Source organism: Pseudophryne corroboree, chromosome 2 (assembly GCF_028390025.1).
Source record: "Pseudophryne corroboree isolate aPseCor3 chromosome 2, aPseCor3.hap2, whole genome shotgun sequence".
Classification (NCBI taxonomy): Eukaryota; Metazoa; Chordata; class Amphibia; order Anura; family Myobatrachidae; genus Pseudophryne; species Pseudophryne corroboree.
The window spans coordinates 218,925,508-218,944,137 of NC_086445.1; the positions used below are offsets into that span (position 1 = coordinate 218,925,508).

The window sequence follows — 18,630 nt, forward strand, 5'->3', positions numbered from 1 at the left end:
AATGATAATACCTTGTTCTGGCTAAAAATACATCACATATAGCCCCTGGGGCTATATGGATGTATTTAACCCCTGCCAGGTCTCACAAACACCGGGAGAAGAGCCCGCCGAAATAGGGGGCGGGGCCTATCTCCTCAGCACACAGCGCCATTTTCCTGCACAGCTCCGCTGCGAGGAAGGCTCCCAGGACTCTCCCCTGCACTGCACTACAGAAATAGGGTAAAAAAACAGAGAGGGGGGGCACTTTTTTGGCGATATTGATATATTAAGCTGCTATAAAGGAAACAACACTTCTGTAGGGTTGTTCCTATATATTTATAGCGCTTGGGTGTGTGCTGGCAAACTCTCCCTCTGTCTCCCCAAAGGGCTAGTGGGGTCCTGTCTTCGATAAGAGCATTCCCTGTGTGTCTGCTGTGTGTCGGTACGTGTGTGTCGACATGTATGAGGACGATGTTGGTGTGGAGGCGGAGCAATTGCCGGTAATGGTGATGTCACCCCCTAGGGAGTCGACACCGGAATGGATGGCTTTGTTTATGGAATTACGTGATAATGTCAGCACGTTACAAAAATCAGTTGACGACATGAGACGGCCGGCACACCAGTTAGTACCTGTCCAGGCGTCTCAGACACCGTCAGGGGCTGTAAAACGCCCTTTACCTCAGTCGGTCGACACAGACCCAGACACGGACACCGAATCTAGTGTCGACGGTGAAGAAACAAACGTATTTTCCAGTAGGGCCACACGTTATATGATCACGGCAATGAAGGAGACTTTGCATATCTCTGATACTGCAAGTACCACAAAAAGGGGTATTATGTGGGGTCTGAAAAAACTACCTGTAGTTTTTCCTGAATCAGAGGAATTGAATGAAGTGTGTGATGAAGCGTGGGTTAACCCCGATAGAAAACTGCTAATTTCAAAGAAGTTATTGGCATTATATCCTTTCCCGCCAGAGGTTAGGGCGCGCTGGGAAACACCCCCTAGGGTGGATAAGGCACTCACACGCTTATCAAAACAAGTGGCGTTACCGTCTCCTGAAACGGCCGCCCTCAAGGATCCAGCTGATAGGAGGCTGGAAACTACCCTGAAAAGTATATACACTCATACTGGTGTTATACTGCGACCAGCCATCGCCTCAGCATGGATGTGCAGTGCTGGGGTGGTTTGGTCGGATTCCCTGACTGAAAATATTGATACCCTGGATAGGGACAGTATTTTATTGACTATAGAGCAATTAAAGGATGCTTTTCTTTATATGCGAGATGCTCAGAGGGATATTTGCACTCTGGCATCGAGAGTAAGTGCGATGTCCATATCTGCCAGAAGAAGTTTATGGACGCGACAGTGGTCAGGTGATGCGGATTCCAAACGGCATATGGAAGTATTGCCGTATAAAGGGGAGGAATTATTTGGGGTCGGTCTATCGGATTTGGTGGCCACGGCAACAGCCGGGAAATCCACCTTTTTACCTCAGGTCCCCTCCCAACAGAAAAAGACACCGTCTTTTCAGCCGCAGTCCTTTCGTTCCTATAAGAACAAGCGGGCAAAAGGACAGTCATATCTGCCCCGAGGCAAAGGAAAGGGTAAGAGAGTGCACCAAGCAGCTCCCTCCCAGGAGCAGAAGCCCTCCCCGGCTTCTGCAAAGCCCTCAGCATGACGTTGGGGCTTTACAAGCGGACTCAGGGGCGGTGGGGGGTCGACTCAAGAATTTCAGCGCACAGTGGGCTCACTCACAGATGGACCCCTGGATCCTGCAGGTAGTATCTCAGGGTTACAGGTTGGAATTCGAGAAGTCTCCCCCTCGCCGGTTCCTAAAGTCTGCTCTGCCAACGTCTCCCTCAGACAGGGCGACGGTATTGGAAGCCATTCACAAGCTGTATTCTCAGCAGGTGATAGTCAAGGTACCCCTCCTACAACAGGGAAAGGGGTATTATTCCACACTATTTGTGGTACCGAAGCCGGACGGCTCGGTAAGACCTATTCTAAATCTGAAATCTTTGAACCTGTACATACAAAAATTCAAGTTCAAGATGGAGTCACTCAGAGCAGTGATAGCGAATCTGGAAGAAGGGGACTTTATGGTGTCCCTGGACATCAAGGATGCTTACCTGCATATCCCAATTTGCCCTTCACATCAAGGGTACCTCAGGTTCGTGGTGCAAAACTGTCATTATCAGTTTCAGACGCTGCCGTTTGGATTGTCCACGGCACCTCGGGTCTTTACCAAGGTAATGGCCGAAATTATGTTTCTTCTGCAAAGAAAAGGCGTATTAATTATCCCTTACTTGGACGATCTCCTGATAAGGGCAAGGTCCAGAGAACAGCTGGAGGACGTAGTAGCACTAACCCAAGTAGTGCTGCAACAGCACGGGTGGATTCTGAATTTTCCAAAATCTCAATTGACCCCGACGACACGTCTGCTGTTCCTGGGAATGATTCTGGACACGGTTCAGAAAAAGGTGTTTCTTCCGGAGGAGAAAGCCAGGGAGTTATCCGAACTTGTCAGGAACCTCCTAAAACCAGGAAAAGTGTCTGTGCATCAATGCACAAGAGTCCTGGGAAAAATGGTGGCTTCTTACGAAGCGATTCCATTCGGCAGATTCCACGCACAAACTTTTCAGTGGGATCTGCTGGACAAATGGTCCGGATCGCATCTGCAGATGCATCAGCGGATAACTTTGTCTCCACGGACAAGGGTGTCTCTTCTGTGGTGGTTGCAGAGTGCTCATCTGTTAGAGGGCCGCAGATTCGGCATACAGGACTGGGTCCTGGTGACCACGGATGCCAGTCTGAGAGGCTGGGGAGCGGTCACACAGGGAAGAAACTTCCAGGGAGTGTGGTCAAGCCTGGAGATGTCTCTTCACATAAATATACTGGAGCTAAGAGCGATTTACAATGCTCTAAGCCTGGCAAAACCCCTGCTTCAGGGTCAGCCGGTGTTGATCCAGTCGGACAACATCACGGCAGTCGCCCACGTAAACAGACAGGGCGGCACAAGAAGCAGGAGGGCAATGGCAGAAGCTGCAAGGATTCTTCGCTGGGCGGAAGATCATGTGATAGCACTGTCAGCAGTGTTCATTCCGGGAGTGGACAACTGGGAAGCGGACTTCCTCAGCAGACACGATCTACACCCGGGAGAGTGGGGACTTCATCCAGAAGTCTTCCACATGATTGTGAACCGTTGGGAAAAACCAAAGGTGGATATGATGGCGTCCCGCCTCAACAAAAAACTGGACAGGTATTGCGCCAGGTCAAGAGACCCTCAGGCAATAGCTGTGGACGCTCTGGTAACACCGTGGGTGTTCCAGTCTGTGTATGTGTTTCCTCCTCTGCCTCTCATACCAAAAGTACTGAGAATTATACGGCAAAGGGGAGTAAGAACGATACTCGTGGCTCCGGATTGGCCAAGAAGAACTTGGTACCCGGAACTTCAGGAGATGCTCACGGAAGATCCGTGGCCTCTACCTCTAAGACGGGACCTGCTTCAGCAGGGACCGTGTCTATTCCAAGACTTACCGCGGCTGCGTTTGACGGCATGGCGGTTGAACGCCGAATTCTAAGGGAAAAAGGCATTCCGGAAGAGGTCATCCCTACCCTGGTAAAAGCCAGGAAGGAGGTGACTGCACAACATTATCACCGCATTTGGAGAAAATATGTTGCGTGGTGTGAGGCCAGGAAGGCCCCGACGGAGGAATTTCAACTGGGTCGATTCCTACATTTCCTGCAAACAGGATTGTCTATGGGCCTCAAATTAGGGTCCATTAAGGTTCAAATTTCGGCCCTGTCGATTTTCTTCCAGAAAGAATTGGCTTCAGTTCCTGAAGTCCAGACTTTTGTAAAAGGAGTACTACATATACAGCCCCCGGTTGTGCCCCCAGTGGCTCCGTGGGATCTTAATGTAGTTTTGGATTTTCTCAAATCCCATTGGTTTGAGCCACTCAAATCGGTGGATTTGAAATATCTTACATGGAAAGTAACCATGCTACTGGCCCTGGCTTCAGCCAGGAGAGTGTCAGAATTGGAGGCTTTATCGTATAAAAGCCCATATCTGATTTTCCATTCGGACAGGGCAGAACTGCGGACGCGTCCTCAGTTTCTGCCTAAGGTGGTTTCAGCGTTTCACCTGAACCAGCCTATTGTGGTGCCTGCGGCTACTAGCGATTTGGAGGATTCCAAGTTGCTGGACGTTGTCAGGGCATTGAAAATATATATTTCAAGGACGGCTGTAGTCAGAAAATCTGACTCGCTGTTTATACTGTATGCACCCAACAAGCTGGGTGCTCCTGCTTCTAAGCAGACGATTGCTCGTTGGATTTGTAGCACAATTCAACTTGCACATTCTGTGGCAGGCCTGCCACAGCCTAAATCTATCAAGGCCCATTCCACAAGGAAGGTGGGCTCATCTTGGGCGGCTGCCCGAGGGGTCTCGGCATTACAACTCTGCCGAGCAGCTACGTGGTCGGGAGAGAACACGTTTGTAAAATTCTACAAATTTGATACCCTGGCTAAAGAGGACCTGGAGTTCTCTCATTCGGTGCTGCAGAGTCATCCGCACTCTCCCGCCCGTTTGGGAGCTTTGGTATAATCCCAATGGTCCTGACGGAGTCCCAGCATCCACTAGGACGTCAGAGAAAATAAGATTTTACTTACCGATAAATCTATTTCTCGTAGTCCGTAGTGGATGCTGGGCGCCCATCCCAAGTGCGGATTGTCTGCAATACTTGTACATAGTTATTGTTACAAAAAAATCGGGTTGTTATTGTTGTGAGCCGTCTGTTCAGAGGCTCCTACGTTTGTCATACTGTTAACTGGGTTCAGATCACAGGTTGTACGGTGTGATTGGTGTGGCTGGTATGAGTCTTACCCGGGATTCAAAATCCTTCCTTATTGTGTACGCTCGTCCGGGCACAGTATCCTAACTGAGGCTTGGAGGAGGGTCATAGGGGGAGGAGCCAGTGCACACCACCTAGTCCTAAAGCTTTTATTTTTGTGCCCTGTCTCCTGCGGAGCCGCTAATCCCCATGGTCCTGACGGAGTCCCAGCATCCACTACGGACTACGAGAAATAGATTTATCGGTAAGTAAAATCTTATTTTCTGTTCCAGCATTAAGTCAGGGTTGTTTTCCAGGACTATGCTAGCATTGTGTCCAGGGATTACTGCAGCACTGTGCTCAAAGATCAGATTCGTGCCTAGTCCAAAGATCACACTAGGAAGTGCACCTTAGGGTGGGTTGAAAAGTGGGTGAAAAAGGAACAATTTTCTGCATTGATTGCGAGGGTCACTTTGCGGTGATGTCCTGCAGGCATTCCTATAAGGCGGAAATACAGAATCTTTAGGCGCTGGTTGGCTGACTGAGATATTATCCTAGTGCACATCCATTATATATACTGCCCATGCTACCATTAGACCTCAGGCATGCATGGTACAAAGCACGGCTAATGGAGTACACTGGAGTACAACACCTCGCTAGGACATGAAGAAGGTTACCCTTAGTTTACTTGTTTGCATCCACAACTATTCATTGGACTTGCTTTGAACTACCAAAACAGGGGCCAATTCAGATCCTGTCACAGATGTGCAAAAAATCGCTATGAAGCTATTTCTGCATATCTGCGCATGCGCCGGTACACGCATGTGCAAGGTCCTAAACTGCATTCTCTTCAGTACGCAGTTTAAGATCTGGAGGGGGGTGGGAATGGGTCGTCGACACTCCGATTAGAGGCAAGGTCCTTACAATGCAGGCGCATCCGTACCGTTGAAGTGGCGGGCCGCAGCTGCTGTGTGATGTCACACGCAGACGCTGCAACACTTAACATGGCGGATAGCAGTCTGCCTTCGCAGCTAGGCTGCGCAGGCAGAGGGCTACTCGAAACAAGCAAAATCACCGCCCCTCATTTGTGCTGGGGGGGTAGGATCCGGCATGCTGGGCAGCCCAATACCGACACAGGAATCCCGACAGGGGTGAAATGCCACCGCTGGAATACCGACGAGACAGGCTATAGAGGGAGAATATAATCTGTGGTGCGTGCAGCGAGTCTACGTGCCCGCAAGGGGCTTTCTAGTGCTCACCCCACTGCCGGCATTCTGGTGGATGGAATCCCACTGTCGGGATCATGACAGCCGGAATCTCGTTCACCAACAGTATGTATCCCTTCAACCATATCGCGCCAACATATTTAGAATTTTTTTTAAATCTGAGAATGTTTATTAATTCATAAAAGGCCAGTAGGATCCTACCATACAAGTTCCCTATCACAGCTACACAAAGCATGCTAGGTACAACTTACTCAGGATCCATTTCCCAATTGTAAAGCGCAGCATAATATGACGGGGCTGCATAAGTAATTTTTGACAAATAAATGTTAATAAATAATAAACATTCTTGAAATCAGGGTACAATGTGTGCAATAGTAGAGCAGAAACTTAACGATCTGTCTTTTCCATGTGCTTTAGAATAGAGCGAAATGGCAATAAATAATTCACAGTGTGCAACTTTGCAGCAAAGCGTATGAAGCAGGTGTAAGACAGGAACATCAGGTGGTGCTATCTATGTAGCCCGTGCTGTACACACCTTATTGTTGGGTTCTGTGGTCGCCCCTTGAAGCAGGTCACACAGAAAAGATAGGTCAGGCAAATGATGCTTGTCAGGATTATCATGTTCTTTCCATTCCTATGAAGGGTAAAGAAGAAATTAGATCAGAGCACTATTCTCTTTTCATTTGCAGGAGGAATATATACAAACATAGAATTTGATGGCAGAAAAGAACCACTTGGCCCATCTAGTCTGCCCCTTTTTTTACCTTTTGGTAACCTCAACCCTATTTGATCCTTTATTCTTTGTAAAGATATTCATATGCCTATCCCAAAAATGTTTAAATTGTTCTATTGTCTTAGCCTCTACCATCTTTGATGGGAGGCTATTCCACCTATCTGTTTCCTATCTATTTCCCCTGAACCTCCCTCCCTCCAGTCTCAGTGCATGTCCTTGTGTTCTAATACTTCTCTTCATTTGAAGAATGTTTCCCTCCTGGACTCTGTTAAAACCCCTGGTTTATTTGAAAGTTTCTATCATGTCCCCCCCTTTCCCTTCTCTCCTCCAAACTATACATGTTAAAATCTTTTAGTCTTTCCAGGTAAGTTGTGTGATGTAGGCCATGCACCATTTTAGTTGCCCTTCTTTGTACGCTCTCTAATGTATTAATATTCTTCTGGAGATTTGGCCTCCAGAAATGGACACAGTATTGTAGATGAGGCCGTAGCAATGACATATACAGTGGCATTATTACTTCTTTCTTTTAGCTACTGATTCCTCTCTCTATGCAACCAAGCATCTGACTAGCATATCTCATGCTTTGTTACATTGCTTACTTGCCTTTAAAGTCACCTGAAATAGTGACTCCTACTGTAGATCTCTTTCCTCCTCAGTAGTTTTGACCATTCCTCAAGTATACCTAGACCCTCAATCATTGTGTTACCCCTCCCAGTGTTTCTACCCTGTTGCATATCTTTGTGTCTTCTGAAAAAAATGCAAACTTTCCCTCCAATACCATTTGCAATGTCACCAACAAAGATATTAAAGAGCACTGGCCCAAATACAGATACCTGGGGTACTCCAGTGGTAACATTCCCCTCCACATAATGCACTCCATTTCCTACAACTTTCTGTTTCCTATCCTGCAGCCAGGATCTTATCCATTCTACCGTCTTAGAATCCTATCCCACGCTTTTGAGTTTATTTAGCAATTTGTGATATGGGAACATCTCAAAAGCCTTACTAAAGTCTAGATATGCTACATCTGCGGCCCCCTTGATCTATTATATGTTTCAGTATATGTTTGATGTGTATTTCTACATACAAATTACTCACTCTTATATACAAACAACTAAACAACATCACCTCTTCATACATCTAAAATCTCATATCAGAATTATCTCCTTCTTGCCTTCTTAGCTACTCACTCGCACCTATTATGTCTCCTGTGCTGCTGACCACTAACGGAATTCCCTACCATGTCCGATCAGGCTCTCCCACAACTTTCTTATATTTTATTTGAGCTTACAGTATTCCTAGCTATACTGCTCACATTGGTATACCCCCACCAAATCCACACTCTGAGTCACTATCGCTGCTCTTGCATTAGCTGTGTTCTCTGCCTTACCAACTTCTGAGTGAATTTAGTATCGCAGTGGTGGTCTAATTAAGTAAAGGGTACTAAGTTAACTGATTCAGCACAGGTAGCTGCATAGTAAATGACGTCCAGGTGCATTTTGTACCAAGGGCCAGTGGTCATATCAGAAGGTCTATATTATGGGAATTTAATGATGACATACTGAATGGGAGGGGGGATGGATGCCTTTGATCTACTGTATTATGCATTAGTTTCTGTGTGTAGAATCCTGTGTTTTAGTAGTTCCACACATTTACGTAACGATAGTAAGAGATGCTAGGGTGGCTACCCAAATGGACACAGAGGCTCCAAATATAAATAGAGACAATAAGGGGCGCACTGACCAGACTTCCAGAACAGCAGCGGGATTTTATTCAGAAAAAAAGCCATAATAAAACCAATCAATGTTTCAGTCTTAACATGGACCTTTGTCATCTTGACAAAGAGCCATGTTAGGAACAAAACACTTTTATATATTTTTTCCTCTACTCCACTATGCATTTCACATTGTTCCTACCTTCCCTCTATCGTGTCTGATATTTATTTTTTTATATATATATATATATATATATATATATATATATATATATATATACATACATTTCCAAAGTCAGCCGGCACTCTAAATATAATAGCAGCTTCCTCCGGTGCCAGAATGAGTAAAAAGATATGCATCCAATGGGATGTGGTCAATATGCCGCCGGCCGGAATCCCGGCGGTCGAAATACCGACGCCGGAATCCCGACCGCCACAATCCCGACATATTCTCCCTCCGTGGGTGTCCACGACACCCATAGAGGAAGAATACAATAGTGTGCCGAGCGTAGCGAGGCACCGTGCCCGTAGCGTGGCGAGCGAAGCGAGCCCGCAAGGGGCTGCGTTCCGCTCGCCACCCCTGTCGGGATTGTGTGGTCGGGATTCCGGCATCGGTATTTCGACCGCCGGGATTCCGTCGGGCGGCATTTAGTACTGATCCCCATCCAATAAATATGGCACTCAGAGATGATAAGATGAAAAACTGGATATATTTATTAACGTTTCGGGGCAGCAAGCCCCGTCCTCAGAATGAACACAGAAACATATATATATACTGCTCAAAAAAAATAAAGGGAACACTTAAACAACACATCCTAGATTTGGATGAATTAAATATTCTTATTAAATATTTTGTTCTTTACATAGTTGAATGTGCTGACAACAAAATCACCCCAAAATTATCAATGGAAATCAAATTTATTAACCCATGGAGGTCTGGATTTGGAGTCACACTCAAATTAAAGTGGAAAAACACACTACAGGCTGATCCAACTTTGATGTAATGTCCTTAAAACAAGTCTAAATGAGGCTCAGTAGTGTATGTGGCCTCCACGTGCCTGTACGACCTCCCTACAACGCCTGGGCATGCTCCTGATGAGGTGGCGGATGGTCTCCTGAGGGATCTCCTTCCAGACCTGGACTAAAGCATCTGCCAACTCCTGGACAGTCTGTGGAGCAACGTGGCTTTGGTGGACGGAGCGAGACATGATATCCCAGATATGATCAATTGGATTCAGGTCTGGGGAACGGGCAGGCCAGTCCATAGCATCAATGCCTTCATCTTGCAGGAACTGCTGACACACTCCAGCCACATGAAGTCTAGCATTGTCTTGCATTAGGAGGAACCCAGGGCCAACCGCACCAGCATATGGTCTCACAAGGGGTCTGAGGATATCATCTCGGTACCTAATGGCAGTCAGGCTACCTCTGGTGAGCACATGGAGGGCTATGCGGCCCCCCAAAGAAATGCCACCCCACACCATTACTGACCCACTGCCAAACCGGTCATGCTGGAGGATGTTGCAGGCAGCAGAACGTTCTCCTTGGCGTCTGCAGACTCTGTCACGTCTATCACATATGCTCAGTGAGAACCTGCTTTCATCTGTGAAGAGCACAGGGCGCCAATGGCGAATTTGCCAATCTTGGTGTTCTCTGGCAAATGCCAAACGTCCTGCACGGAGTTGGGCTGTAGGCACAACCCCCACCTGTGGACGTCGGGCCCTCATATCACCCTCATGGAGTCTGTTTCTGATCGTTTGAGTAGACACATGCACATTTGTGGCTTGCTGGAGGTCATTTTTCAGGGCTCTGGCAGTGCTCCTCCTGTTCCTCCTTGCACAAAGGCGGAGGTAGCGGTCCTGCTGCTGGGTTGTTGCCCTCCTACGGCCTCCTCCACGTCTCCTGATGTACTGGCCTGTCTCCTGGTAGCGCCTCCATGCTCTGGACACTACGCTGACAGACACAACAAACCTTCTTGCCACAGCTCGCATTGATGTGCCATCCTGGATGAGCTGCACTACCTGAGCCACTTGTGTGGGTTGTAGACTCCGTCTCATGCTACCACTAGAGTGAAAGCACCGCCAACTTTCAAAAGTGACCAAAACATCAGCCAGAAAGCAAAGGAGCTGAGAAGTGGTCTGTGGTCACCACTGTCAATCAGTGTTGCTTCCTAAGTGGACAGTTTGATTTCACAGAAGTGTGATTGACTTGGAGTTACATTGTGTTGTTTAAGTGTTCCCTTTATTTTTTTGAGCAGTGTATACATATGAGAACACACTTGAACATTGGTGTTTTCAGTTGAATGTAGTCCAGGCTTGGTCAAAATGAGTCCTGGAACGGGTCATCCCACCAAGTTTTGATCTTGGATCTAAAAAACTAATTTGTGTGTTTTGGATAGTATGCAAGTCGCTCCCTCATGAGTTCAGGTGCCATTTTACACTGGAAATGGCTGGAAATTAATGTAACTGAGGATAATTATATGGTAGGAGCAAAAACAGATTCATACTACACGATTTTAGCTGTTTTTTAAATTGTATAGAAATACAGATCCAAAATCAAAAGAAAACACGCAAGGTTAGTTCAAAACATGGGGACACATCTACTATAAAAAAAGCGAAAATTTGTCCTTCTGTCTTTCTATACAAATCCACAGTTTACAAGTTATGATCGTGAAATTTTACATATGAGCGTATTAAAACACGGGTGAGGCAACTAAAACAATTAGAAACCCCTAGCACCCCTAGGGGAGGGGGGGGGAGACAGCAGCACAGAGTATATCAGCAGACAGCATAACTCCGGAATTGCTGGACCAATGTACTCAAAAATTGGTACACATATGTCTTACTAGTGTTCCTTCTAGGATGATGAAAGGGAAGGGCGCTGGAGTTCGGGGGCACATTGGCCTGCGGCCATGCAAATTAGGGGGCATGGCAATACCCCCGTCATTGTAGTGGACGGTGCGGCCCACAGACGCTGCTATAGAGGGCGTCTGTGGCCGTCAACGTCACTGTTGGGGGCGTGCCCAGCACCTCCGTCGGTGCTGAGCTTCCACCAGCTCTCTGCCAATGCGTGAATGGATGCCGCGCACATGCACACGGCGTCTTTACATGCTGGGAGGGCAGGAGGTGGGCGGCTGTTCTAGCAGGGCGCCGCAAAAGGGACAGGGCAGGTTTTGCCTTCTAAAAAACGGGCTGGGTGAACACTATGACTTACAATCTGGGAACAAATACTGCGGCGGGGTGAGGCAGCAGCACCGAGTATTTCAGGAGACAGCATAACTGTGGAATGCCTGGAGCCATTTACACCAAACTTGCTGCACATATGACACTCTGGGAACAAACGCTGTGGGGGTAACACACCACTAGCACCCCTAGGGGTGGGCCAGCAGCACAGACTGTATGAGGACATGCATGATATGTCAGTGATGACAGGGCTGCATGTGACAGGGCCAGTGACATGATGTGAGGAGGGGAATGGAGGTAGCACGAACACACTGACAGTTATATAGTGAAAGTAGCACGGTACCCCAGCAGCACAGAGTATATCAGGAGATACATAATGTGCTGTGCTATATAAGAAACTGTAAATAAATTGATAATTTCACAGGGGCACTGACATGATGTGAGGAGGGGAATGGAGACTGAGAGTTGTATAGTGGGAAGAGCAGGGTCCCTTGGGGTAACAAAAAGGGGTCTGGCCACTACACAAAGTGTGTCAGGGAAGCAAGATATGCCTATATACTAGATCTCCAACCTACGTAAATTAACGAACAACTAACATTCTAATTTACCATTCTCATCCTGTAGCAAAGCACGGGTATTCAGCTATCTACAATGTTATTTATACTGTGTGTTTAATATTTATAATGATTTTTGCAAACAGACATTCTTAAAATCCCGGGCAACGCCGTATACTCCAGCTAGTATATATATATATATATATATATCACACATGAAAGGCGGAACACAGAGACTAGTCTTTAAGGTTAAAAAAACTCTAATCATGTTATATAGGAACATCAACGTTATAATATATATATATATATATATATATACATACACACACACACTATACACACACCTTTGCTGTTCCTTTACCTTTTGAAAATGTACTTTTCTGAAAATGTTAAATCTTCTGAAACAAACAAGGTATAATTTGATAATTTGTGGGGCTAAATATAAAGAAAAATGTGGTATTGATGTTGGAATAGGTTAGGTCTCATATGCCGGCAGACGTGATGCCAGAAGTCAGAATACTGACCGAGGGATCCTGCTGTTTAGAATCCCCTTACCCCCTAACCATCCCTTACTGCAGCCTAAACCTAACACTCCCCATCCACTTAAATATCTGAAATATTATCATCTCTGATAACATTCACAAATATGTATATTTACAAACTGTTATTAGCAGCTCTTTTATGTATGAGAACAAGGGTTTATTGGTCTCTAAATAATAATGATAAAAAAATACAGAAAATAAATTGTTCATATCTACAAATTCACTCAGCAAATTGCATACTTGTCTGGTTAGCGCAGAGGTACAATTATCTCCTTCCACTATGATGGTTCACGACCCAAAAACAGCTTAACAGACTATGTTCCATCAGGCAAGCTACCTAATCTATAGCGTCCTGCTGGTGAACCTGCAGCGCTGTACCCCTGAGGCCTCTTACTTTCAACGCTCATTTGTATTGTTAACAAGTCTGTTTTTAGCATCCTAAAAATGTGCGAATGAATAATTCTATCATTTTAGCAAGTTCTAAACATGAAGAAAGTGGAGTTCAAGTCAAATCCTTATTGGCCAATTAAGCTAGGATGGATTGTAAAATGTCAAGATTACTTGTATTTCATTGCCAGAGAAGCAATACAAATATACAATCCCTCTATGGCTATATATTACTACAAATCTAAAAGTCTCACAAGCAGTGCGACATTGGAGGGGTAGCGAATACACGGATTAACCAAATACCTGGGGAATTCATCTCAAACTTCTACTCATATGCATAGTTGCAAACTGTCCCCAACTTTCAGATCAGCCTCAAGTTTTATAGATTTCTCCAATGAAAAGTCCTTAGTTTCAGTATTTACCAACTACTGTACACAGCAAATGTGTTTTGTTTCAGCTTCAATTTTTCTTATTGAAGAGGAGTAGTGTCAGAGCTATGTGCACTGCAGGTGTGCAGCCCTGTAGATGGGGGAAGCACAGCAGAGTGAGTAATGCAGAAAGAAAACAAACCTAAAGCTAATTCCACGACTCCCTCTTGTTCCCAAACCAAAAAGTTTAAGAATCTCTGGGTTTGGAGCACACAGCGATATGTAAAATCCCTTTAACCATTTGCCTTAATTGGAAGATATAAGATATCTGACAAATTCCATAATTGTTGGGGTTGTACTTAAGGATAGCTGTTTTCTGTACAGCGGGCCCTATTCAGTATGGATTGCATATGAGATGCGATCGCATACTGACGATTTTCTCAGTAGTGCGTATGCACAGTGACCGATCTGCCCATGTGCGGGCCGGGCAATGCATTCACATCGCACTGATACGAATACTTTTGCCTGATTGACAGACAGAGGCTTTCACGGGGCGGCAACGAAGTGTTCGCGGGGACGCGGTTTCAGAAACGGGGGTGGCTGCTGCAATGAGGAATTAGCTGGGCGGCCGTGCCCTGTGCTGGGTGGCCCCAACATGCGAGTGATAGCAGTTGTAGTTTTGTTAAAATAGCAAAACTGCAACTGATGCTGAATGAGGGCCATTGTTCTGTTTCGGCAACATCAGACTTGTAAGTAACACATCGCCCCACCAACATACAGATGTGTCCTCTTGCATCTTGCATCAATATGCCACGTAGTGGGAAATGCCTGACGTGAGTGAGCTGACAAGACCCGTGCTACTTCGTTAGTGTTGGGCGGCATGCCTATGTTCATTGTGCGTCTGCAGCTTTAACTTCATACGAAATGGTACGTTACAGTGTTTTCTAGGAAAACACTGTAACGTATCATTTCGTATGCAGATACAGCCGCAGTCACACAGAATATAACAATACTACATATCATTTCAATCAGCACAAACCTGCCTGTGCGTTCTATTCGCATCGTTCATTTGTGAATAAGATGCATTTTAATGTAAAAATTTGCACAAAAAGATGCTTGGCGCTACCGACTCACACCACGGTATGGCGTGACAAGAAGGGCTGTTTAATGTGCAGGGAGGCTAGTATAAGTGGACACAACTGTACTGTCACATCAACACTTCACTTCAGGCCTCTTGACTGGTGATGGGTAAGTGCAAAAATAAATAATATATACACATGAATGGGAAGTCCGCTGGGGTAGCTGACATCAGTACAGTGGGTTTGAATAAATTTCACTCAAATAAAGAAGAAGACTGAGTTATTGGACTAAGGACAAAGGGGATCATTCCGAGTTATTCGCTAGCAGATTTCGGTCGCTGCGCAGCGATCAGGAATAAAAACGTCACTTCTGCGCATGCGGCGCAATGCGCACGTGCGTCGTACTATTAAAACAAACGATGTAGTTTCACACAAGGACTAGCGAAGCTTTTCAGTCGCACTGCTGGTCGCAAAGTGATTGACAGGAAGAGGGCATTTCTCGGTGTCAACTGACCATTTTCAGGGAGTGTTCGAAAAAACACAGGTGTGCCAGGAAAAACGCAGGCGTGGCTGGGCGAACGTAGGGCGTGTTTGTGACGTCAAAACAGGAACTGAATAGTCTGAAGTGATCGCAAGCGCTGAGTAGGTCTGGGGCTACTCTGAAACTGCACAAATTTTTTTGTAGCCGCTCTGCAATCCTTTCGTTTGCATTTCTGCTAAGCTAAAATGCACTCCCAGTGGGAGGCGGCATAGCGTTTGCACGGCTGCTAAAAACTGCTAGCGAGCGAACAACTCAGAATGACCACCTATGTCAGAGTACAGGTAACCAGAGTTCTGTAATTTAGCATAACATACTGAAAAATGAATGAGTCCCTATAATAAAAATGTTGCAATGTGCAGCATACACAGAATACACCATCCATGGGCCCCATAGCAAAATATAAAGGACCACAGTGCAAGAGGCCCCAGCTCTTCTCTTCTGAAACTGCGTAAGGGCTTCACTGTGCTTGTGCTAGAAGAGCAGAGTGAGGCCTCGGCAGTGAGGACAGGCATTGACATGTTTCCCTTCTCTCCTAGTGGATGTAGTTTCCCCTACAGATGTGTGTGACCGGCAGGGGTATGACACAACCTAAGGCAGCTATCACAACCAGTACATTGCTGAGCTGCTGAAAAATGGTAGAAATCCATTCAACTATAATTTTTTGCTAGTTCTTTGTAAAAAGCCAACAATTGGTTGTTCGGATTACATATGTATTCCCGGCGGATGGGATGCCGGCTGTCAGTATCCTGACAGCGGCATCCTGCCCACCAGAATGCCAGCAGCGAGGCGAGCACTACAAGTCCCCTTGAGTGTTCGCTGCGCTTGCCGCGCTGCAGGCTCGGTGTCTTGCTGCGCTTGCCACAGGATCTATTCCCACTCTATGGGTGTCGTGTACACCCATGAGTGGGAATAGCCCCTGTAAGCCGGTATTCCGGCTATCAGCATTTACGGCAGACGGGATTCCGGCGTCGGGATCCTGACCGCCGGGATCCCGACAGTCAGCAAATTGATTTCCTCCCGGTTCTTCTGCCCTGATATACAGAGGTAACAGTGATTATAGTGGCATTACTTGTCTTTTAAAATGTAGAATTTTAATATTGAAATGTTTATAGTTGTTCTTGCATGGTTTTGGGTGGACATCATATCAGTTGCTACTTCAAACAAGCAGAATGACACAAGAGTGCACAACTGTACTTAATATACCACCCTTATCGCAGATACATCATTGTAACACTTTCTGTGGATGTCTCTATGCAAAATAACTTAGGAAGTTCAGTCCACAACCTGATCAGGGGCAGAAGATGGTAACCAGTGTTTTTCCAGTTGTTGTGGAAATTGCAGCTCCACAAGAACTGGTGAATTACAATTTGCATAGGATATGCCTGGTAAAAAATATGAGTAAGAACCTTTGTTCTGCACATCATGGAGTCTAAACAGAAACAGTTCTGCCTACTCACACAGTGGGCCTAATTCTGAGTTGCAAGAAGCAAGTTTGTTAGCAACTGGGCAAAACCATGAGCACTGCAGGGGGGACAGATATAACAGGTGCAGAGAGAGTTAGATTTGGGTGGGTTATTTCGTTTCTGTGCAGGGTAAATACTGGCTGCTTTATTTTTACACTGCAATTTAGATTTCAGTTTGAATACACCCCACCCAAATCTAACTCTCTCTGCACACGTTATATCTGTCCCCCCTGCAGTGCTCATGGTTTTGACCAATTGCTAACAAACTTGATGCTGTGATCAACTCAGAATTAGGCCCAGTGAACGGAAACAGACTAATGTGTTACACAAGGCAATCTGATGCAAAGGAAGTAAGTTTAATATTAATAATATTAATAATACATGTGCGTGTACATGACTCTTCTATCCCCAGTTTTCCATCCTTTTCTTCCTTCCTTACCCCCCCCCCTCACCCCCCTTTTCCCTTTTTCCTCTTTCTTTTCATCTCTTTTATTATTGAAGTCACTATTAAATTTTTCTTTCCATTCTGAATGGAAAATATGAGTGGGAGTCTTTATTCTTGATGCCTTAAGTTGAACGCATATGTTGAAGTGGATGGAACGTGAAGACAGATGGACTTTGAACTTCACCTACTCATCTTTTAATGTTTGTTTCTCACAATATTTTTGATGGTCGCTATGCTGTGTAATCTTAGCACTTATACTATTATCATTGGATTGTAATGTTTATATCATTTGTATTGAAATATTTGTCTTCTCAGACTTCAATAAAATCATTTTTGGGGGAAAAAATGCATTTGCATATTATGATTATTGATTAGGCCAAACCTCATCTGTGTACACCATATTACAATTGCTAACAGTCTGACAGTATGCTGTGTATTTAGAATTTACTCCTGTTAATATGGAAGGTTGCTTTCCTTCACAGTTCCATTTGTCAAAGGATTTCTTGACATTTTGACGTTACATGTACAACATAAACCCTGCTGTAAATCTGCCTGTTATCTAACAATAATCCGATTATCCGCTCCTGCTGACTTGTGTCTGTTACCACGGCCATCACCCATCAGGTTTTGTAGCTATCGTCATAGTGTGAAAGGATTGTCAAAATAGAAACTATTGTGTTGTGAGGTAAACTGCAACAATTGTCTTCCTGCCAATCACTACCTACAGTCTGATGTCCACACTTCATTCTGAGTCACTATATAGAGTTTTTCTACCACAGTGAAGTCATACTCTGTGAAATCCAATAAACCAGAGTGCTTTATCTCTGCCAGTCACTGGAATACAGTGCTTGGAACCTGGACGTTCCTTGCAGGGACAGAAAAAAAAACTTTGAAAACATCTACCTGAATCATATGTCTTGAAAGAAGCTGTAATGTAAAACACAAGGCCCAATATGAATACTGTATCTGTCTTTTAACTTCGACAAATAATTTTGTATGGCCAAAATCATACGTGATTTCAATTGTATATATTCCAAACTGAATGCTGGGAACATAAAGTATTGTTATTTCTCCATGAGTAGCTCTGAGACGACTCCCAGTGTTCAATAGATGGACAGTAGCTTCAGATTAAAAAAAGTGGTCCCTTGGTAGTGGCGATCAAACCATGGGTTTCAGTCTGCACACTTTTTTTTTATATAATCAACCATTTCCATGGAGACACTTATAGTATGTCCACTCTGTATGCCATGCAGCAGTCAGGATTTCCACAGGGGCCAGCCAGATTTTTGGTGACCAAAAAAAAACAAGTCTGCATGTGATCGGTAATTGCGGGCATGGTCTATTTGTTACATTTGCCTATCGGCATATCCCCGATCTTGTTGGTCTAATTAAGCTAACTGAAAACTTCCAATTGCCTAATAAGTCATTAGTGGTTGGGACCACAGGTTCTGAATCAAGTCCTGATATTTTTCCTAACACTGCACCTGCTCTGAAGCTGTGAGAAGAACAGCCGTGCTTAAACCACCACGGCTGAATTTCTCACAGCCAACTGAATAGGAAAAACCTCATGGGGTATATTCAATT

The 18,630-nt window shown here is 45.2% G+C and overlaps 1 protein-coding gene across 3 annotated transcripts in view; it reads right to left on the reverse strand.

Moving 5' to 3' along the window:
• ARHGEF25 (Rho guanine nucleotide exchange factor 25) overlaps positions 1 to 18,630 on the reverse strand; it is a 590,130-nt gene that overhangs the window by 91,084 nt on the left and 480,416 nt on the right. For all 3 annotated transcript variants that reach the window (XM_063952331.1, XM_063952330.1, XM_063952332.1), the window contains one exon: positions 6,574 to 6,672. In XM_063952331.1, the coding sequence (XP_063808401.1) occupies positions 6,574 to 6,672 (99 nt within the window). The remainder of the gene's footprint in view (positions 1 to 6,573; positions 6,673 to 18,630) is intronic.